The 23918-nt window shown below is 41.8% G+C and overlaps 1 protein-coding gene across 7 annotated transcripts in view; it reads right to left on the reverse strand.

Moving 5' to 3' along the window:
* Chd8 (chromodomain helicase DNA binding protein 8) overlaps nucleotides 1–23918 on the reverse strand; it is a 59675-nt gene that overhangs the window by 18770 nt on the left and 16987 nt on the right. For all 7 annotated transcript variants that reach the window (NM_001347661.1, XM_063274617.1, XM_006251912.5 and 4 more), the window contains 15 exons: nucleotides 18740–19797; nucleotides 17130–17501; nucleotides 14499–14884; nucleotides 13451–13565; nucleotides 10493–10675; nucleotides 10238–10306; nucleotides 9626–9681; nucleotides 9037–9154; nucleotides 7682–7765; nucleotides 5643–5780; nucleotides 4462–4583; nucleotides 4072–4315; nucleotides 2798–2974; nucleotides 1668–1811; nucleotides 1214–1469 (listed from right to left, as the gene is read on the reverse strand). In NM_001347661.1, coding sequence (NP_001334590.1) covers nucleotides 1214–1469; nucleotides 1668–1811; nucleotides 2798–2974; nucleotides 4072–4315; nucleotides 4462–4583; nucleotides 5643–5780; nucleotides 7682–7765; nucleotides 9037–9154; nucleotides 9626–9681; nucleotides 10238–10306; nucleotides 10493–10675; nucleotides 13451–13565; nucleotides 14499–14884; nucleotides 17130–17501; nucleotides 18740–19582 — 3307 coding nt within the window. In that variant the 5' untranslated portion in view covers nucleotides 19583–19797. Of the gene's footprint in view, nucleotides 1–1213; nucleotides 1470–1667; nucleotides 1812–2797; nucleotides 2975–4071; nucleotides 4316–4461; nucleotides 4584–5642; nucleotides 5781–7681; nucleotides 7766–9036; nucleotides 9155–9625; nucleotides 9682–10237; nucleotides 10307–10492; nucleotides 10676–13450; nucleotides 13566–14498; nucleotides 14885–17129; nucleotides 17502–18739; nucleotides 19798–23918 lie in introns of those variants that run through there.

The raw sequence follows: 23918 nt of genomic DNA on the forward strand, positions 1-23918 counted from the left end.
TACATACAAGCACTTGCATGCCCATGTGACTCTGAGCCCGGGAGTGTGTCTAAATTCACTCAGAAGTCAAAGTAGGATGTCAGGTGTTCTGCTCTACCACGTTCTGTCACCGTCTACTGACAGAGGGTCTCATACAGAACATCCTGGAGCTAGGCTGGCACGTGAAGTCTTCTTACTGCTATTCCATGTGGCACGTAAAGTGTAAGTGGCCATGCCCAATTTGTTTATATGGGTACTGGGAATTCAAATCTGTGCCCTGAAGCTTGTGCAGCAAATGTTCTTATCCATCGCCTTTAACAGTAATATCAACATTTCTCACAAAAAGCTCATCAACAAAATATTCAAACTAATCTTCTATTCTTCTTATATAAAGCATCCTACGGTAAGGCTTTCCTGAGTAAACTGGATTTTAAGAACATGTAAATAGGGCTGGAGAGGAGAGTCAGAGGTTAAGAGCACTGGCTGCTCTTCCAGAGGTCCTGAGTTCAATTCCCAGAAACCACATGGTGGCTCACAACCATCTGTAATGGGATCCTATGCCCTCTTCTGGTGTGTCTGAAGACAGCTACAGTGTACACATATACATAAAATAAGTAAATAAGTCTTAAAAAACAAAACATATAATTAACAGGGACAAGAAATAAAATGCAAAATACCTATTCCCACCCCAAATCCAAAATGAAGTGCAGGAAATTTTATCCAGAATAACTTGAGTAATAAACTCATAAAATTGTACATAGAAAATCATTTTCTAGAGCGCTTGCCTAGAAAGCGCAAGGCCCTGGGTTCGGTCCTCAGCTCCGAAAAAAAGAAAGGAAAAAAAAAAATCATTTTCAATTTGGGGGATTATGTAAAACCAAGGAAATAGAAATGATAAGAGAGGGGTTGGCAAAATAGCTCAGTAGATAAAGGTGTTTGCTGTGCAAGCCTGACATCTGGGGTCTGGACCCTATAACCCACAGGACAGTGGAGGGAAAGAACAGACTTTACAGGATTGTCCTCTGACTTCCACATGTATGCTATGGCATGTGTGCACACGCAAACATGCACGCACGCACGCATACATGCGCGCACACACACACATACACACACACACACTAGCTGAAACATGTAATAACCAGAACTACTAAGATAATGTGGGACTCCTGAGCCACCGCCCACATCCCAGTAAGGCTCAGCTGATGCACTTCACTTCAAGGCTTTCACCGCTCACCATTGATGAGGTATGGGTGGTTGCAGCACTTGCGTAACTCCATCATCGTGTTCAGGAGGTTAGGCATATTGGTATGCCCTGCTCCTTTGGAAAGGAAGGAGAAATTCTTCTCTAAAATAGCTCTGTAGTATTTCTTCTGGATGTTGGTCAGCTCTACTTCAATAATAGTCTCCTGTTTGGGAGCCAAATTCTTTTCAACATCCTCTTTGAGTCTTCTCAGCATCATTGGCTTTAGAATGGCCTGAAGCTTTTGAACCTGTGGTTCATTATGAAGAGGAAAAGAAATCACTAACTTTACATTATTTCATAAAGAGAAAAAGAAACCACTTATTTACATCATCAAGAGAGAGCAGACAAATAGCTTCCCACTATCTGAAAATATCACTACAGATAAGTGATACAGGCAAACCTCAGGAAGGCCCTCAGGTAATACCTCATCAGACAGACGTCTTACCTGCTCCTCTGTCTTCAGATCCCCAAAATCCTTAAGGAATTCTGATTCTGAGGGAAACTGAGAAGGTTCCAAGAAATGAAGTAGGCTGAACAGCTCCTCTACAGTATTTTGCAATGGTGTTCCTGTAAGTAACACTTTATGCTCCTGTAAGCGAGAAGACAGAATTTGCAGAGATCCTATCAAGTATGCAGTTAGTTTTAGTTTATCTACAGGTAATGGATCAGATTTCTGTCTTAACTTTTCTTTTTCTTGCTTACTTATTAACAAAAAACCATTTAAGAAATGCCCTTATCTAATATATTGAAACTAAGTAAATACTGACTTAAACCAAATAAAGTATTAGCAACTCAGATTACACTATTTCTAAATTCGTGTCTCTCCATGTTTAACTACGTAAAGAAATCCTAATATACCAGACTAAAGAATCCGTAGGTTTTTGCAATAAGACTCACCCCCCTTGAATTCAGGCTTCCCTTTTGGCTGCCTCTGATAAAAAGAATGCACTGAGTCTCAGAGCTCAAGGGCTCTGCAGCTCCACTTGATCCTTTTCAATACTGTCCTGAGATCACTTTGTAGGGAAGCCCACCTAATCTGGCCCACTAGAAGATGAGAGGTATCATGCATATAATCTAAGTGCTCCAAAAAATAACTAGTATCAACAGCCAGGTGCAGCAACATTAATATCCTAGGAAAGGCTGCATGTGGTGATGCAGGCCTTTAATCTCAGCACTGGGGACACAGGATCTCTGAGTTCAAGGCTAGCCTGTTCTATAGAATGAGTTCCAGGACATCCAGGGCTACACAGAGAAACCATGTCCCAAAAGACCAAACCAAACAAAGAAAAGACTATATGAATATGGCTCAAATGGTTCAATTAGGGAATCATGAAAAATAGACTTTTTTTTAAAATATTAATCTCTGGGATGATTAACTAAGGTATGTTTCTATTGTTCCTCATGGTTAAGAAGCACCCATGCGCAGTTCATTTCCAAATCTAAAACTTAGTGTTTACGTGATCTTCAGGGCCCTTAGTACAAGGTTCCATTGTTCTCTGCTAAGTTAGAACAATTTCATTTCCCAGTGAATCTGATTAAATTTCAAGAGTGTCCACAAGTACTTTGGGAACTCACCAGGTCCATGTGCTTGAGGCTATCGAGTAGCTTACAATTACGGTTCTTTAGCCGATGGGCTTCATCAATGATAACACAACGCCATTCAATTTCACGAAGTTCAGGACAGTCTGACAAAATCATCTCAAAAGTGGTGATCAAGGCATCAAACTTATATGCACCTGGGATGAGGCGACCCTAATCATGGAATTGGTGCAGTCAGAAGAGGTGCCTCTGAAGCACATGCCCACCTGCAGAGTTCTGAATTTCCTTGCTATATTTAAGAAAGTTTAATATAAACTACCACTGTACCACCAACGTCTGTCACTCCCAATAGGCAGTGCCAAGTCACTGAACACGATACGCATTTTTCTCAACAGATTCAGCTTCCTGGGAAAATAACAGGACTACCTCACTGAGTGAAGCTTAACATTTCTGACTGTTGTATGCTTAGCTGCTGTAAATCTGTACTAGATTGTGCATTCGTTAACAGTAAGATACACAAAATGTTGAACTATGCTGAAAAAAATGGAAGTCAAGCCAGAGGCCAGGTATCTTCCTGTAACCTTAACTTAGGACGCATAGACAAAAGGAGCTCAAGTTTGAGGCCAATCTGAGCTACACACTGAGCCCTTATCTCAAAAAACACGAAAACTAATAAAAATAAAGTAGTAGCAGCCAATACAGAATGTTAATATGGGATTCTGACAAAAATCAGATAATTTCAACAAAGGAGTACAATATGAGAAAAATTTAGCTTAGAAGTAAAAAAAAATCATGATAGAAACAAAGCAGTAATTAATCAAGTTTGCTGTTAATACGAAATGGGTAATTCAAAACTTTTCCCTTAGAAAAAGCATCTTCTGTTAAAATTTCAGTTGTTTAAAAAATAAAGGGCAAATGCACATTTTAGTTTATTTCCATGCTTAAGCTTATTTCTCTAAAAAGTACTTCAAAACACAGCAATGTCACCAGAACTCTACTGAAAACACATGTATCGGCGGGGTGCTGTGGCGCCTTCACGTCAGCCTTCAGGAAGCTGAGGCCAGTCTAGGCTGTACAGCAAGGATGGTTGACTCAAAGCAAACAAGCCAGCTCTCCTAAGTAATGTATTCATGTACTGAGTCGGAATGCTCAGTGACATGCCACGTCTGCCCACACCACACAGAAGACCTTAAATCATGGAATCATGCGCCTGAGTGAGCACCCTTACTTAACTTGCATGTAGGCCCCGAGACACTTGGGCCCTGGCCTTATTTTCTCTAAGCACAGCATTCCCAAGGCATACAACTCACCCGTGAATCTTTACAGTACATTTCATATTGCTGAATCATCTGCCGGCTGGCCAGGCTGCCATGGTACACAATAGTGTTCATCTCTGTCCAGGTATTAAATTCTCGCTCCCAGTTAGTAATGGTGGACAATGGAGCAATGACCAAAAAGGGACCATGGATGCCCACATTATATACCTCCTGCAAGAAGGCAATGGACTGAATGGTTTTGCCTAATCCCATTTCATCAGCCAGGATGCAGTTCTGCCTGTAGATTTTGGGGAATGGGGAGAAGAACATGCCAAAAATTTATCATCTTTAAAAAAACTACCTAGGGAAAAATTATTTTTAGAAAATGTCTAAAAATAATTCCCAGACTAAGCCTCCATGTTATGAGCTCACTTTGTTCTTTACCTGTTATACCAATTAAAGAGAAGCCAGTTGACCCCTTCTAACTGATACTCCCGTAATTGGTTTCTGTTTTTATATTCATGTGACAACTCCAATTTCTTCCAGGCATTTGCCTGTGGACGATTCTAAAAAGTAAAAACTTTGAATTAGTGGAACAGTGGGTTATGACTTGTGAAATACATTTGTATTCATGAATGTATATTATTTTTAAAAGAAAGACAGCCCACTGGATATTTCAGAATGATGCCAGAAAACTACTTTTAAAATATTTAGAGGGCTGGAGAGAGAGTTCAAGTGTGAAGACCACTCACTGCCTTCTCTTCCAGAGGTTCTGAGTTTATTGAATTCTAGCATTCACACAGCAGCTCTCAGTAGTTTATAACTGTAGAGCCATGGATTCAATGCCTTCTTCTGGTATGCAGAGAAATCGCACATATACATAAAATAAATATTAAAAAAGAAAAAAAAAGGGGAAAGAAAGAAATTTAAGTCCTTAAAGGAAACTGGGTTCAGTGATGCATGCCTGTAATCCCTGTACTCACAGGGATGAACCAGGAGGGACCCTGGTTTCCAAGCCTTGAAGAATCTCTTCATAGCATACACCTTTAATCTCAGGACTCGGGAGGCAGAGGCAGCTGGATCTCTGGGTTTTAGGTCAGCCAGATTTATAGAGCGAGTTCCAGGACAGCAAGGCTACACAGAGCCACCCTGTCTTAAAAACTAAACAATCAATGAACCAAATAAATAAGACACTTTGTGCCCTGTTCTGGGGACAGTATCTCCATTATCCTGTCTAGGCTGACCTTATGCTTTTAACATCTCAACATCTCAAGTAGCTGAAAGGCAGACATGTGCTATAAAGCTTAAATCTAGACAGTGAGGACATCACAAAATACAACCAAACTGAAGTAAAGACCATTGTGTCTGAGCAAGCTTACTGGTCTTCCACTTCTGCCTGTTGAAGCTCTAGATGTGATGTGTAATTTGATTTAAAATAAGATACAGGATCAAACATCCATTAATTTTTCCTTAATGACTGGTATAACCCTTTCTTACATGTTAAGAGAATTTCCATAACAGAAAGCTAAACCAATAAAAACTTCTGTACATAGGAAAAGAAAAATAAAGTCTTAATATAATAGTCCTTTACACTACATTTGTCTTCTAAATCCAAATGTACCTACCACCCTTTTGAGTTCTGGATGCCTTGACTGGATCCGTTTAAATTCCCGAATCTTGCCCTCGTCAACATCCTCTTTTAGCTCCCACGTACTGTCCTCATAGGGCAGAGAGCACCATTTTACCAGGTAGTAGATTACAGGCTAGGAGAAAAGAAAGCCAGTGCAGCAGTGATTAAAGGGTAAGACTTGACTCTAAACCAGATTCCAAAGTATCAGTTTTAAAGTGCTAAACGCCGGCCGAATCCACCAATCACAGGCTCCAGGGAGAGATGCTGACACTCCAACCAGTCCTGTCCTACACATCCACTGCAGGAAGTGCTCAGATGTGTGTATTTGTAATACCACTCCTGCTTTTGCAACTCAAGATAGTCACCGTGGGGCTCTGGACCCAGCATGTTTACTGCCCTGGGTTTGATCCCAGGTACTACAAAAATAAAATAAAAGATGATCGTTCACTCCTGTGATGGCATTTCTACTAAAGGCTTATATAAAGCAATTAGACATACTAAGCATAGCCTACACCACTAACCCAGCACACAGGATATGAGTCCTAGGTTAACCTGGTCTACAGAGCTAAGTGTAGGACAGCCAAGGAGACAAAGAAACACATTCTCAAAAAAAGAAAAAACAAAAACAAAAAAGTCAAAGGGAAGCAGGGTGTTAGGCATAGTGTGCTCAATAGGAATCTCTTAATTATCAATTTACAGGATCCTCTCTGAAATAGCTACCACTAAGTGTGAAATACCTCAACAGGCATAGGTCACAGGAGTGCCAATGGCTCCTTCTTTCTTTACTACAATGATTTTAGTCATCACTTGGCCAAAACCTTTTGTATAAATCACTTATTTCCAGCATATTAGCTTATTTTTGTGAAGAATATACTAGTTCCACTGTTAGCTAATACAAAACAGATGAAAATCAAATCTATTTTAGGAGGGAAAGGATACACAAAATATTACTGTCAAATATTGGGAACATTAACTATAATATCAAAACACCAAAACACTTTTAGTAACATGCCAACTGCACTTTAAGGGTTTGAACAAAAGGCCATTACTTTTGGAAGGCTAAGTGTGGCAATAGGAACGTAAGACTGCCGAGGTAGGAAAAGTCGAGATCCTGAAAATGATGAGAATCTAGGGGCAGCAAACTTCCTAACGATTTGCCTATTCTCCAGTCACTTCCAGAACACAACACCGTGCACACTCAACCCATGAGGAGAATATACATTCTATACTTACTAGAATCTGAAGACATTAAAATATTAACAGGCCCAGTGTATCTAAGGCTCTGAGTTATTCTTAAGACTGAGAAACGTAAAACATGCAAATGTTACAGATCCTGTTGGAGTGACGTGGTAGAATTGCATAGCTAGGAAATCTAGCTTACAACTTAGTGCTGATGGCACTCTTCTCTGTCACTGTCACAAGAAGTGTGAAGCTAAGTCAGCAATGGCTTGAAGCAAAAAGTGAAGCTTTTCAAAAAAAGGAAGTTTGTTGTCCAACTGTAATTTTAAGACATGAGTGAGCTCATCTTTGGCTTAGATGTTGTGTGACTCTTTGGAGAATCAAACAGGAAATCTACAAGACTTCCAAGTAGTTGAAAATAAAAAGAATATATCCTCAATCTGTAGATTTAATCCAAACCATTTTATGAAAAATAAAAAAAATTCCCAGAAAAGCAACTTGAAACAGTATGTGGATGGGGCCAAAATGAGAAATGAAAGGTACTGACGAATGTGAGATCAGGAAATACAGAAGCTAGAAACCTGTTCAAGTGCTTTTATACTCAATGATTTAAGAATCAGTGTGGAGCATCTTCCTCAGAGCCTAGAGGAGGCTCTAAGATCCCTGGCACAGCTACTTCTGCCTCTTCTACTCCTTTGCCTTCCCACTGTATTTATTGCTAAGAAACCCACAAAAGAAATTCAGAAATACCTTTTCAGTCCAAGGGATTTTTCGGCCACATCTGAAAAATAAAGGATTGGCAAGCAAACAGACGAGATCTGCAGCGGCTTCTCATACTCTCTGCGCCCAACTCACCTCACCATTATCCTTGTCCACACTGTGAGACTCGTCCAGTATCCTGTCCACCTCGACGTAGTCTGGATTGAAAGGCTCTTCATCCTAGTGAGTTATGAAGCCACACGGTAAGGCAGCAAAGCCACTGCCACTGTCCAGTAACCTGCCTATACCTTTCTATTTTATCTTTACAGGTAAAAAAAAAAAAAAACAAAAACAAAAACTAATGGGAATTGTGTAGGTTCACAGCATTAAAACCAATTCTTTCACCTATTCCCAGAGATAGACTCTTTTCCCTAACAGGGGCTACTGTCTCCATACAAGACCTGGACTCCTAGCCTTCTTAGCATTCTGTCTGCTGAAACAGTGCCTGAAACGTACAAACGTGTCTATATATTTCATAAAGCAATTAACACTTCTTCAGATCCAAGCTTTCCCAAGTGTTTCCCGCAGTGCCACCTCCATTTCCTCAGCTGTTTTTCACTCCCTCTTCTGCTTACACACTGTGATTGAAAGTCAAACTCTCCAAACCCACTACTAAATTGTTAAATATATTTCCTTGTTTATGTAGTTTCAAAGTTTATTTGGTAGTAACTGAAGATATAAGAAATTAAAGTTCCTTTATTACTATTTTTTACCAATACTAGATTAGAAATTTGATTTAAGAAGCTTTCTCAGACTGGAGAGGAAGCTCAGTTGATAGAGTGCTTGTTCGGCATGCAGAAAGCCATGGGCTACATCCCCACCACGCATGAATGGCGGGGCAATGCCTATGATCCTAGCAGTAAGGTAAAGGCGACACCGGAGGACAGAGGACCAGAAGGGAGTCAGTGAGTTAGCCTGGGCTACACAAGATTGTCTCATTAATAAACAAACCAACCAAACAAACAAAAAAATGTTTTCTCAAAGTAAGATAGCTGTCTCTAAAGAGCCTAAGCTAGCTAAGTGCAGTATTCGAGAGAGGAGAAGCTGCTGAAGACGAGGCTACTTTACCATTCCTCCTGAAAAACACTCCACCCGGCCTGACTTACTACTGTCTCACAGTACTGAACTGTTAGAGCTAATCCAGACCATAATTAAACCTAGGAAAACAAAAGCATGGCAACGATTACAAGGAAACCTCTACACAATCTACACAAACAGAGCATGTCTCTGCAGGCTGACAGCCTGGTAATTAATTTGTGCTAGGAAAGAAAGGGAAGGCCACGTGTACACTTCTGTACCAACATTTGGGAGGTAAAGGCAGGAAGGCAACTCTGACAGCCTGGATGATACAGTGAAACCCTGTTGTCCCAACAAAACCCAAACCCAAACCAAACTAAGCAGAAACAAAACCAGTGAAAGCTTAAAATGGAACGTCGACACCGTCTGCTTACTTCATGAAAGAAGTGCCTCATCTGAGCCATTTTCGTCTTGAAGCGCTTTAGCTTCTGATGGATCCTCTTGTCCTTCTCCAGCTGGGAGATAGTTGCCCATTCACAGTGCAGATAGGAGCTGCAGTGGGCGGAGACAGCCGGTCATTCTGTGAGAAGTGGAACCCAGCACTCTAGCACTGTGATCTGGAGACCACACAGACCTCGCCGACAGGTGAGACAAACGTGGGCTTTAATAGGAGACGGCTTAGGTCAGTGTTCCTTAAACCTGAATGCATACAAACCACCTTTTCTGGGGTACACCTAGATACCACATTAGCACACTTAAGTGTTGCTGATTCTGTTTGTTTCCAAACTACAGTTCAGAGAAATAAGGCCTTTAAAACTGCTCTCACCCCACTTTCTGCAAATTTTCATTGCAACTACTGAAAATTTCAGACCAGCTCTTAGAAAACAAACTGTAACAGAATAAAATAAGGGGGTAGGGAAGGCCTCCACAGCCTGTGGATTTAGAGTGAGCAGTAGTCTCCATGAGAGGCCCTCCCATAGCCTCTACATTCAGGGTGAACAGCTCTGACTACATGTAACTTACTAGTTCTTGTACTTGACAAAGAATTCCTCAGCCTCAGTGTACTGTCCAGAAGGAAGCTGGGAAGAAATACAGAAATGATAGTCATATACTTATCAAAGATAGATCTTTTAATTTCACCTACACATGGCAGTACTTCATCCTCATGTTTCCTGAATATTTCATTGGTCAAGGAACTAATCCAGTACTAAAGGTCTGAGAGCTGAGAAATAAAGTTTTCATGCACTGTCAGCGGAGTAGTGAAAGAGGCCATGACACTGTTGTAGCTGGTTTTCATGTACCATCTCTCTGCTTTACTGGAAGGTGGTGGGTCAAGACTGGGCTTTGCTCTGTGTAGCCCTGGCTGTCCTTGAACTCAAGAGAACCTGCCTCTGCCTCCCTAGTGCTGGGACTAAAGGTGTGCGCCACCACCAACCTGCCCTTATAGCATCTCTTGTAACTACACACTAGCAATTTATTCTGTGATTCAAAGGTACTCGTTAAATAAAACTTAGGAACCACGAATGTTAACTCACTAGTAGAGAATACCCATAATTGGAAAAATAGGTAAATCTTTAAAAGTAAAGACTTACATTAAAGATACTGTAAATGACACTGAAGACAGATAGGCCTCACCTCTTTCTTCACAACTCGCATGGAAAGCACTTTGTCCACAATAGCTGCGTCTTCTTCACTGGGATTCTCCTGTGGCAAAAGATGCTGTCAATCAACTAGTGGATGAAAAAACAAAACTGGGTGTGGTAGTTCACTCCAGTAAGAGGCTGAGACAAAGGCAAGAGAACTGCTGCCTGGGTTGCAGATACAGACATACAGACACACAGACAGACAAACAGACACAGGCAAGCTCTGAAACAGCCAACGTCAGCTTACCACAAAGAACTGCATGGAAGGCAGAGTCTCCCCATCAGGCTCTGGCACTGGTTCTGGGAGGATGGGCTCGGGTTTTATTGGACCAGTAACATCGACCTCCTCCTCCTCTTCATCATCTGTTATCTTTATATCCAGGTCCTCTGTATATTTTTTTCGCTTAACTTGGCGGTTTGAACGTCTCTTCTGTAGAGGACACATAGTAAATTGCTCAGACTCTCAAGGTGAGAACAGTTTTTGAGAGAGTGAGCTGTGTATCTGTGCTCCAGGTGAGCCCTGAACTCTCAGGCCTCTTATCTCCCATGTACTGGTGTTATTACACCTATGCAACCTTTCCAAGGAAACACTTTTAAAAGTATTAATTTGCTTATGCTAATAGATGTACATTTGATTCCAACAGTCTCATGAAAACATAAACCAAACTGTGGTAATGACATAGTTATGCCTTCACACAGACTTCTGCACGATTGTTTTAACAACAGTCAGGAAGCCTACCCTGTCAGTGCCTGCTAAGGGGCTCTAAGGAATTCAAGTAGGAGCCTCGCCACAGTGACTCCCTACATGCTACAGAGCAGGAGCTCGTCGGGCACATCTGTTTGTAGTTAGAGGTTTTGTTTCCTTTTTCTCCTGTATCTTATTTACTTTTGTTATATTGTGTGTGTCTAAGTTCAGGTGTCAGAGAACAGCTTTTGTGGATGTGCATGTCAGTTCTCTTCTTCTACCATGGGTTTAGGTGTGAAACTCGGGTAGTCAGGCCTGCATGGCAAACTTTTACCCTATGAACCATCTCATTGGTCCTTGAGGTTTCGACAAAATACAAATTGATATGTACTATTATGTCACTTCTTTAGTTAACACTCCTTTCTTTCTCTTTTTTTCTTTTCTTCCTTCCTTCTTTCCTTTCTTCATTTCTTAACTTTTTAGTTTTGTTTATTGGTTGTTTTGAGGCAGGATCTTTCTCTACATAACCCAGGCTGTCTTAAAACTCACTCTGTAGATAGGGTGACCTTGAACTCACAGAGATCCACTTGCCTCTGCCCCCGAGCACAGAGATCATGGGCATGCGCCACTAACTGTAAGTTTAGCTAACAATCTTTCTTTGAGTCACGTTTCTTGATCTTAGACTGGCTGGAGAGGTGGCTCAGTGGTTACTGGTGGCTCTTCTAGAGGACCTGGGTTCAGTGCCTGGTACTCACATGGCAGCTGACCACCGTCTCTAACTCCAGTTTTAGGGATGTAACACCTCTTCTGGCTTCCACTGGCACTGCCCACATGTGGTATACAGATACTCATGCAGACAAAACACCAATACACAGAAAAATAAATAAATACTCTAAAAATAAAATACTCTAAAATAAAATACTCTAAAAAGTTTATTCTTATTTTGTGTGTATGAGTGTTTGTCTGTAAGTATTATAAACACCATGTGTGTGCCTGGTGACCTTGGAGGCCAGAAGGCGTGGGTAATCTTAGCACTTAGAATGATAAAGCAGAAAGATTATAAATTTGAGGCCTGTGGGGGCAACAAAGCAAGACTGTCTAAAGAGAGAGGTGGATGTGATGGCTCGAGCCTGTAAACCTAGGGCTGCGGAAGGCTGAGGCAGGAAATCACTTCAGTGTAAAATCAGCCAGGAGGGTGGCTTACGCCTGGCCTTGGAAGGAGAGCAGACGCGGCAGGTCACATTTACCTCTGCTTCATGCAGAGTCGGGGATGTGGGACACCAGTCCAAAGCCCGGAAGAAAGGGAAAAAGATAAAAAAGGAAAGGAAGGAAAATGTGGGCTGAAAAAGCAGCTCAGTGGTAGGGTACTTGCTGCTCTTATAAGCATGATGGCCTGAATTCAAGACCCTAGCATTCACATAAAAAGCTGGGCGGGCAGAGGGCTTGCTGGCTGCTATCCTTCGCTTCAAGTTACTGACAGATGCTGTCTCAAAGGAACAGGACACTCAACATCCTCCTATGTCTTTTCAACACACACACACACACACACACACACACACACACACACACACACACACACACACACACACACACACGTACATACAAACGAAAAATAAACATTCCATATAAAAAGCAGAAAAGGGGCTATAAGAGCACTAGCTGGTCTTCCAGAAGACCCATAGTCAATTCCCAGCCCACATGGTGACGCATTCTGTAATACCCTACTGCAGTGGACCCAACTCCCCTTTGTGACCTCTCTGGGTACTAGGCATTCACAAGACACACATATACATATGCAAGCAAGCACTCATATACATAAAATAACTTGTTTTTTAAGTTAAGAGAGACGATCTGTTCATTTACTCCAAACTTCCTCTTACTAATGTTGAATTCAATCCAGCTGAGTTCTATTAGCAAGGACCAGAAACTGGAGGACAAGCCCTACTGATTCCCTAGAACCTCACACTCAACAGGGAAGGACTTCACAATGCTAACAGTCTTAATCAGCAAATCTCAATTCTCTCTGTGGTTATAAACTGTAGCCACAGACAGCACTGCCAGGCAGCAAATGAGAACTGGAGGCTGAGCTTCTTCTGTCTGGCTTTCCATTTCTTCTGTCTTTCATCTTCATAGACAGAAAGACAGACAACCCAAACTCTGTGCCTAACCACCCAGAGCTCTTGTCAGAAACAGCAAGTGCAGAAAACGTGCAGCAAAGGGATAGCTGAACGGCTCTACAAGGGAGGAAAAGTACTCCCTACAGCCACCTGCACTGCATCACGGACTTGCATGGTCTGTCAGTTTTTGGAACACAAGAGATTTGGGGAGTGAGAACTGACTAATTTTATGTCAGACCCTCGGAGACAGAATGATTATGTTTCACTAAGTTCTTGAAGGTCCCTTTCTTTTTTTTTTTTTTTTTTTTTCCCGGAGCTGAGGATCGAACCCAGGGCCTTGTGCTTGCTAGGCAAGTACTCTACCACTGAGCTAAATCCCCAACCCTTCTTGAAGGTCCCTTACCTGGATGCTGCTCTCTTCGTCCTCCCGGGGCGACTGTGCAGGCATGACCTCCACATCAGAGTTGTCAGACGATGTGTTACGCTTTCTCTTTTTGCCCACTACAGGAGTGATGGTGCTAAGAGGAAAGACCAAGTCCATTCTCAGTGAAGGCAAGGATACTTTATGGGTAAGCAGACATTATTAATCTAACTGTCATATACTAAACTTCCAGACAGAAACATCTGGGTCTAAAAGAAAATAAAAACATCTGACTTTCCAGTCTATATGGTACAAACACTGCAGAGTACAGTTGTCTGAGAAGGTAGCCCTCAGCTTGTAAGGATAACTTTGTCCTGACTTTTTACTGAGGACCAAATAACAGGGATGAAACTTAATTCTTTTATTTCTTATTACTTTTTTAAAGATGTATTATTTTATATGGAAAGTGTTTGCCTGCATATCTGTAGGTGTACCAGCTGCATGCCTGGTGCTTGCAGAAGCTGAAAGAGGGCATCAGATCCCCTCACTAGGAGTTATAGGTTGTAAGCTGCCACACAGTACTGGGAACTGCATTCCGGACGTCTGTAAGAGCTGCGGCATTCTTCACTGCCGAATCATCTCTCCAGCCTACCCAACGTGGTTTTTTAATAAGGTGGAAAAGGCTATACAGCCTGAAGAACATACAGAGCAGAAGCTAATAAGAAAGTAGCTCCAAGTAATAAAAGAAAAAAAAAAAAACAAAAAAACAAATCAAGATTGCAACAAGAACCAACAAGTCACACTCCCTCAAACGAGGTCTACTGGGGACAGTGACTGAGCCTTAAGGCTAGGAAAGCAGTGTCCAGCAGCTCTCTTATGAGGTGGTGATAGGGACACTGAGAAATCTCTTTAATGTGACAGTGATAAAATATTGGCAATGTGCAAAGTGGCGTCTGAGCTATTGATGTGTCCTGCACCTTTGGGTTCTCTTATGGGCCTGCGGGGAGCTGTGTAGCTGCTGTACACAGCCTGTCCTGATGTTTTCACAGCAGGGTGCTCCCCGGCACCAAGGGGCAGCAGGAGCACTCACTTTAGCTTACTCTTGCCCTTTGTTTTGGAGGCAGCAGCAGTCTTGCTTTTCTTTGGCTTCTCTTCCTTCAGCCTTTCTCCACTGCTCTTCTTCCTGCGTTTCTTTTCACCCTCCTCTTCTGGCCGGACACTAGGCAGCTCATCCTCATTCAGGACTCGAGGTATGTTTTGCTCACCCCTGGCCCGGGCCCTAGCAATGGCCTCTGCCACAATCCGATTTGCTTTTTCTTGCTTTTTCTGGTGCTCAAGCCTGCGGTTCTCCTCCATTCCAGTCTTCCCTGCAGTGTGAGGGGCACAGCTTGCTGGTGATGACAGGGCTGCCACTTCACTGGCACTTAGAACTTTAACCACAGAGAGTCCAGAAGAGGCTCCCTGAGAAGAGCCAGCCTGGAAAAACAAAGACACTACAGTTTCAACATGTTTGCAATTTAAATCATGGCCTAAATAAAACTAGGTATACTCAGCCAGATAAGGGGGCACAGGCCTGCAATCCCAGCACTTGGGACAGAGGAAAGACAATTGATTGCCCAGTAGTTCAAGGTCAAGCTGGTCTCTATAGTTAAGTTCCAGGCCAGCAAAGGGTTACATGATGATATACTGTCTGTTACACATATGCACACTCATACGAACAAAACACAAACGAGGTATATATGCTTAAAAATTAGGCCCAGGGTTAAGACTCACTGAACCTAGATCCATCTGAAAATAACATGTGGTTTCCAATGAGAAAAAAAAAATTGTAGTAAATTGAACTTTATATATTCTTTTGCTTTTGTCATTGTTTTCATATTCACTATTTTAGAAGACTTACAACTTACACAATAACAGAGATCTTTGTCCTAAATATTCAAAAGTCCGAATCATTCCGTTGGAGTCCTTTTATCGTGTGTGTGTGTGTGTGTGTGTGTGTGTGTGTGTGTGTGTGTGTGTGTGTGTACATATGCACTTTTGTGCAGGTGCCCTCAGAGTTAGAGTTATATTCTATCCCTAGGAGCTGGAGTTACAGCCACTTGATGTGGGTCCTGGGAACTGAACTCAGATCCTCTCAAAAAGCAGGAAGTGCTCTTAATCACTAAGTCATTTTACCAGTCTTGTTAAATATTTCTTCATCCTTTAAATTAGACATAATTACATTAAAAAATCAATTTGTACATGGTACAAACTAGGATGATGGGTGTTCTTTGTTGATCTAATTCCCATCAAGACAGCTTCTCCCTAAACCTGAAGATAAGCTAGTAACTAAGTCCCAAAGATCTTCTCTTTAACCTCCTACAGGGATTACCTGTCTATGTCTCTGCTAGACCCACCTTTTTTTTTTTTTTTTTTTTTGGTTTTGTTTTTTCTAAGTCAAGGTTTCTCTGTGTAGCTCTGGCTGTCCTGGAACTCATTCTTTAGACCAGGATGGCCTCAAACTCAGATATCCACCTGCCTCTGTTTCCTGAATTCTGGGATTAGATACGTGTGCCCCACTGCCTGACACACACAGTTTTATTGCAGATGCTAAGCATCTGAATGCAGGCCCTCATGCTTGCACAGCAATTACTCTTACCCACAGAGTCATTTACTCAGTCCCATTTATATATTTGTGTGTGCTATATGTGTACATACATGTTTGAGTGTGTACATGCACATGGGGGACTAAAGGACAACTTTCCTTTCTGTGTCTCCCTCAATTGCTTTCCATTTTTATTTATTTCTTTTTAAAGATATGTTCTCAGGCAGAGGTAGGTGGATCTCTGAGTTCAAAGCCAGCCTGGTCTACAAAGTAAATTCCAAGAGAGCTGGGGCTACAGAGAGAAACCCTGTCTGAAACAAAACAGAACAGAACAAAACAAAAAGATATGATCTCCCTATATAGTCCTAACCGGCCTAGAGCATAAAATGTAGACCAGGCTGGCCTTGTACTCTGAGCTCTGCCTTCTAGGTGCTGGGATTAAAGGTGTGAATCACCTCACTTAAGATAGGCTCTCTAACTGCACTTCACTGACTGGCTAGACTAGCTGACCAGAAAGCGCTGTGGACCCTCACAACACCATCTCCTTGGTGCTGAGATCACAGGCTGTTCACACTAGTGCTTGAGATCCAAACTTCTTCACATTGTACAGAATGCATTGTTTTTTCCATCAACTGTGTCAAGAGGTAATTTCAAATCACCCTTTCCTTAATTTTTTACCTATTCATTCATTTGAGACAGAATCTATTATGTAGCTATGGCTGTTCCAACTCACTATATTGGTCAGGCTGGCCTCAACCCAGATGCATCTGCCTATGCCTCCCCACTGAAGACTGGAATTAAGGACCATGCCTGCCTCTTTTTTTCTTGAGGGGACACAGTCATTCTATGCAAAACAGCTCAAGCCCAGTCTCCCCTCCGAACCCCCACAGTATTATAATAAAGAAAAGACTACACATATTTTAAAGACAAATATTACAGAAATCATCACCACAAACTCAACAATAATTCTTAATCTTTGCATGATTTAATCAAAACAAGGTTTCCATGGGTGAAGTAAAAATCTACACCTCAGTTCCAAGGTGTTTAGAACTTCCTGTCGTAAGCAACAACGGTTACTGAAGGCAGTGACAAGAGAGTAAGGGGTGTTTCCTTTCTCTTCCTTCTCAAGTCACTCACCTGTGGCTGCAGCACCATCTTGAGCGGTACAGAAAGTCTCTGTCCTGGGTTTTGGCCTGGTCCCATTATCTGAGCCTGCTGTACAGAGGACAGGGTCAATGGTTGGGCTGAGGGTGGCGGCTGTGGCTGTGGCTGTGATGATGGGGGCTGTGGTACAATCTGGATCTTTTGCTGTGGCTGCTGCACCTGCAGTTGGATGGTGACTACTTTGGCAGGCTGCCCCTGAGCACTCTTGGCTTGAGTCAAGGCTGCCAGTTGGTTGCCCTGTAACACTATCTTGCCGGGTAGACTCCCTAACACAACATGCCGATGTCCTTGGGGACCTCCGGACTGTGGCTGCTGAAGGACCAAAGTGATGCGTTTCGATTCACCCTACAATGAAAAAGGAAATCAAAGAGAAACATTAAAGAATATTACATACAGAACTATTTATACCAGCTTTCTTCATTTGAGACTCATAGAACAGAATGTCAGAAAATCAATTTTTGTTGCCCTTCCAGTATCTCTTCTTTTCTACAGAGAATACAGAAAAGTAGCATCTTTTCTGTAACACCTCTGCCCAGTAGGTATTAAGCCTATCACATACACAGACACAGATACAGACACACACACCCCCACACACAAAACTTGATAGCTATCTAAGGCTGTCATTTAATGTTTGGAAATCAGGACAAAAATCCATAAAGTGAAATGAAACCATGCCTCCACATCGGTTCCATTAGCCTTAATGCTCACGACAGTTCCCAACTCTTCTGATCCTCTATTCAGAGCTTTCTATGATGCTGAGTAGTAAGAGGAGAGGAGTATTATTGAGAATAGGAGAAAAAGGTGCAATGGCTTGTGCGTGTGTAATCTTAGCATCAGGAGGCTGAGAGGAAGGACTGCCGAGCTTGAGGTCAGCCTAGATTCCTACATAGTGAGAACCTCTCAAAAACAAACCAAAACCCCCACAGCTGGTGTGACAGCACACACCTCTAATCCCAGCAGTAAGAAGGTGGAGGAAAGTCGATCAAGTTTGCGGTCAGCCTTCCTTGGCTATATAGAATTCCAGGCCAGCCTGGGCTACACCACAAGAATCTGTCTCAATAAATAAATAAATCAATAAATGGAAGATAGAGCACTTATAAGTATTGCAAATATATGTTCTCAGAACATCCTCTATTTTCAATGACAACTTACAGCATACATTTACTGTGAATTTTTGCTTAATATCCATGTCTCCCTGAAGACTAAGCTGTGCACTGTATACAGTACCAGGTAGGTACAGTGCAGCATGTGATAAGAGATGAGAGGCACATTAACACTAACTACTCCACCTACCAATTAAGGAAGTGACTGTCCAAGCTCACTGGTGAAAAACAAAGGCAGTAAGGCATAGTGGTTAGTGCCTATAACCCCCCAACACTTAGAGACTAAGGCAGGAAGACTGCCATGGATTTGAGAGCAGCCCTGGCTAGAAGACTGTCCCAAACACCTCATACCCTGCAAGACAGATCTAAACAGACTTTCCTATAAACAGTTCTTATAAACTATGTTCCTCCTTTCCCACCATCACTGTTCTGAGGTCCTCTATGAAACAACAATTCACCTCCCTGTTTCACTCAAGTCACCTGGGCAGGTGTAGATGTCAGTGTAACTGCAGGCTTCAGGGGGGGCCCGGTAGCCCCGGGATTTCCAGCAGGAGCGGAACCCTTAACTGGCTGGAGAACTAGCTGCTTTACTGGTCGGCTTGGCTGGACAATGCGCTGAACAGCAGCCTGGTTCCCAGGGACCTTCGTGGCCAGCACTGTATTACCAGAGACAATGGATACACCTGGTCGGAGGGGTGTACCAGTAAGCACTTTGGTAAAAGTGACTTTTCCACCATTGGCTGTGCCAGCCACTAGGGGCTGAGCTGTACTGGTGATACCTTGGGCCTGAATTTGTGCCACATGGGCACCTGTGACTGAGGAGTTTGGTGGAGCTTTAAGAATAACAATCTTAGGAGCTGACTGAGATGGCTGTCCTCCAGTATTACTGGGGGAGACAGCTGTGGCAGAGACACCCATGAAAGGATTCCCTTGGCTCAGGATCTCCTGGCTCTTAGAGACCTGCAAAAGTCCTGATGTTGGTGTTGATGTCTGCAAGACAGGTTGGGCTGGCTGCTCCTGGCTGGTGGGCTGAGTGGTATAATCATGCAAGGTTAAGGATTCTGGAGCTGGAGCTGTGGATTCTTTGGGAAGTTCAGTGGAAGCTGTTTCCTCTGGTGGGGGAACCAGGTCACTTGCTGATGAATTCCCCACATCACCACTTCCACCATCTTGGTTCATCTGATCCAAGGAGTCCAGAGAACTTGGCAGTCCAAGTGCTTCTTCAATGGGGTCTTGAGTGACCTGATTAAAGCTGTCATCAGTCAAAGAATCCAGGCCAAATAAGTTTGGGTCATCAAACAGATCCATGATGGGGTCTGCCATCTTGGTAAAGTAATAAAGGATATTTGTTGAAGTTCTGGGGAGGGAAGGGGAGGGGGGGAACTCTTTCTCCCCTCCCCTTCCCTATTAACAAAAAAATGTACACAATGGATGAGGACTATTCTTCAAATGAAGAGACAAGAATCAAGGGCATGTCAGATTGTCCTGAACTTCATGGAGCAAGACAGCTAAGTCTTCAGAGGGAGAAGATGGAACTCCTGTGATGGAATATAAATGAAAAACAAGAAAAGTTGGTGATTTCAATGAAAAATTCTATGGTACCACCTTAATATCCATTTACATTAAAGTAATAAGAGGACAATATGAGGAACTGTGTAGATGGACACACGGTAAAGAGAACCCACATTTCTGTCTCAAAACTAAAAACTAAGAAGAAACAAACCCCCTTTAGACCCTTACATCTCCACATCTTGATGTTTCTGTCTATCAAGAACATTTAGCTTGTTGGGTGTGGTGGCCCATGCTTTGAGCTCATTACTTGGGAGGCAGAGGCAGGAGGCTCCCTGTAAGTTCCAGGTCGGCTAGTCAGAGCTACAAAGTGAGGCACTGTCTCAAAAAGCCAGAGAAATAAAAACAAAAAATTCCCCCAACTCCCCCCAAAAACATTAAATTTGTTTGTCCATTTCTTTCTACAATTATTTTAAGATGATGATGATAAGGAAGTTTATATTCACCCACTGTTACACTGGCACAACTCTAAAAAATATCGAGAACATTTCAATATAGATTAAAGTTTCTGGAAATACCGTTATCAATTCTCCTTTTGATCCAGATACTTCTTTCTTTCTAGACTGATAAAAGCCACCTGTAACCAAGATTCTAACACAATGTGAGCTGAACCCAGGATAGTTTCCCCAACACTGCTTACTGAACGTTTATATACAGCACTTTGTGCTAATGTATTTTTCAATGTCTTTCTTACATACCTAATGGGTGGCTTAGTTTTACCAGTCATAGGTAGAAGTACTTGGATCAAAAGGAAAATTTATAACAGTATATCCAGAAACTTTAATCTACCTTTATAGAAATGTTATTTATATATTTTAGAGTTGTGCCAATAAGATTAAAAATTTTCTTTGCAAGAGACTCAGCATTTCAATCCTAACTTATATACCCAACGTTTTTCTCTTAACTCTTACCTATACATATCCTGTATCCCTACCTGGCACAGTTCACTTGATAAATTCTTGTGCCTACTTTGGTCTATACTTGAAACACAGCCTCCTCCGCGCCTTCCCTCCATTCCACACGGCCTTCCCAGGAGAGGAAGCCATCACCCCAAAGCTCTTCTTCTTTTTTTTTTTTTTTAAAGATTTATTTATTTATTATATATGAGTACACTGCAGGTGTCTTCAGACACACCAGAAGAGGGCATCAGATCCCATTACAGATGGTTGTGAGCCACCATGTGGTTGCTGGGATTTGGACTCAGAACCTTTGGAAGAGCAGTCAGTGCTCTTAACCGCTGAGCCATCTCTCCAGTCCCCAAAGCTCTTCTTTAACCCAGCAATTTGTGATGACCCTATCTTATACTCGCTTTAAATACCACAGCAGTACATCTTATTTAAAGCAAAGCATATGTGACTTGAGATTCTTGCCCATATTCTGAGAATGCCCAAGCCATTCCTTTGTACAAGTTATAGAAATTACCATCTTCTCAAGAGGCTTGTCTGACATGTTTGAGGAAAGTGTCATAAGTTTATAAAAATGAGCAATTATGGGTCACCCTCCAGAAGAATGTGCTATGACCCAGCTCCTAAGAGAAAGATCCTTGATGGTGAAAACTGTCTTACTTCCTGTGGATCCCCAAGAAAGCTGCAGGACAACACACAGGAGTGACCCAATGATAATATCTGTTCATATTACTGGAATAAACTATTCAGTCTTCACAGATATCCTTGACTATTCACTGTATTCTTTGATACTAACATGAGAATTTAAAATCCTCCTATCTTGAAAAACTGCCCCATAAATGATATATTGATAAATTCCATATCCTTGGCATTAAGTTCATGAACATTTAGGGAGAAACAAAGGAAATGTATAAAACCACGTAATACAGAAAAAACGGTAAAGAGGAGAGAGAGGTGACTCATAAGAGCACTGACTACTTTTCCAGAGGACCGAGGTTTTCCAGCACTCACAAGGAGACTCACCACCACCTGTAACTTCGATCCCAGGGTGTCTACTGTCCTCTTCTGGCCTTTGTGGCCATGAGGCATGCTCATGGTGCACAGACAAACATGGAGACAAAACACCCACACAGAGAAAACAAATAACTGAAATATATGCACAGCAACATACATGGAAAAGGTATTTGTCCTTGAGCTGGTGAGATGGATCAGTGGGTGAAGGTACTTGCTCTACAGCCTGGTGACCTGAGTTCAATCCCCCAAACTCACTTAAAGGTAAGAGGAGAGAACTGACTAAACAAAGTTGTCCTATGACCTCCACTCATGCACCATGGCTTGTACACCCACACACAAACATCCATAACAATAATAAACCTTTTAAAGCATTTCTTAAAAGAGCATATAATGTCGATGACATTACAAGAAAACATTCCTTGATAAGATCCTTTTTCTAGCTATCTAAAGGCATCAAATAAGAAATCAGTCAGAAATATAATGATATAAATATAATAAATATAATTTCCAACTATCTGTGTGCATGTGTTAGTAAAACTGTATGTGGGTGTGCACATGTGTGTGGGGGTGGGAAGACAGAGGATATCCCAGGATAGCCTCAAACTTGTAATGCTCCTGCTTCAGCCTCCTAAGTGTTGAGATAATAGGTTTCCAGTTATCTTTATAAAATATAATGTAGGTCAGTATCTATTCTGGGCTTGCATTAACTGAACACTTTTCAAGTCTTAAGATCTGTATCAATTCCTATTCTTGGCCAAACTATATTTCAGCAGCTCATTCCAACTTCTAATATTTGCTCACAAATTACCCAAAATGGCAACAAGCATAGTTATGCATATTTCTTTAGTTAATGAAAAACCTATTCAGTCATTTCACACATTTCCTTAAGTCTCACCTTTCTGTAAACTAGTTATACCCCACTGTGCCATCTATGATCTTAGATCTACTCACTCTCAGAGAAATTACAGTAGACACCTCTAGCTAAATGCTGTTTTAAAACAGCAACAAGAACTCGTATGGTGGGTATGCTGATAGTTCTGACATAAACACTAGTACAGTGAAAACTTCTACTAACTACACTTTACACACTGATAATTTATATAAAGATATACACTTCGTAATACCTTGTTACTGCATTCTACTCCCACCTCCCCAGTAAGGGGCCAAATTCAAGCAAAGGTCTTTAAAAGAAAACTCTATGTAAGACAGTCTTCCTGACTCTGAGCTTTGACAATCTTTCTGCATCGGTCTTCAAAGGTCTAAGAGTATACATCTGTCACTTTGTCCAGAAGAAATTTCATTTTTCAATTTGCAATACTGGTAACTGAACCTAGGCTTTGAGGACATCAAGAAAGAACATCACCACAGAGCTAATCTGACCTTTTTTTTTTTTTTAAATTTAAATTTAAATTTTGGACCAAGAATGGTAGCATACACTTTTAATCCCAGCACTTGGGAAACAGAGACTGGAAGATATTTTTGATTTTTAGGCCACTGTACACAGTGAATTCCAGGATAAATAACCAAGGCTAAACAGAGATCTGACTCAAAAATATATATTTCTTTAAAATTTGTGTTTATATGTATGTCACTGCACCACGTGCATGCCTGCTGCCTGCAGGTCAGAAGGGGGCATTAGATCTTTTGAAACTGGAGCTGTAAGACTCCATGTGGGAGCGGGAAAGCTCTTACTGAATGAGTTGTGTCTGCATCCCTCATTTGACTTTATTTAGACATTCTCACTGAGTTGTACAGGCTGGCCTTGAACTCACTCTGTAGACTAGGCAGGCCCTGAACTTGTGCTTTTCCTATATGTGCTTCCCAAGGACCCGTGATTTCAGGTCTGCACTACAAGACAGGACCAAAGATGGCACTTTTTATTTTGTTTGGTTTGTTTTTCAAGACAGGGTTTCTCTGTGTACCCTGCTGTCCTAGAACTCACTCTGTAGATCAGGCTGGGCTTGAACTCATAGATTTCCACCTGCCTCTGCCTCCCAAGTGCTGGATTAAGGTGTGCACCACCATCACCCCGCAAAAAGAAGGCACTTTTTAATAAGAAACAGTAATTGCACTTTTTTCTGAGTTACTTCTTTACCTACATATGACTCAATTATTTATTAAGCTTTAAAAAAATCAGTGCATTAACATTGGTTCTTGCTTCCCAAACTTGT

The sequence above is a fragment of the Rattus norvegicus genome, chromosome 15, assembly GCF_036323735.1.
Source record: "Rattus norvegicus strain BN/NHsdMcwi chromosome 15, GRCr8, whole genome shotgun sequence".
In the NCBI taxonomy this organism is placed as follows: Eukaryota; Metazoa; Chordata; class Mammalia; order Rodentia; family Muridae; genus Rattus; species Rattus norvegicus.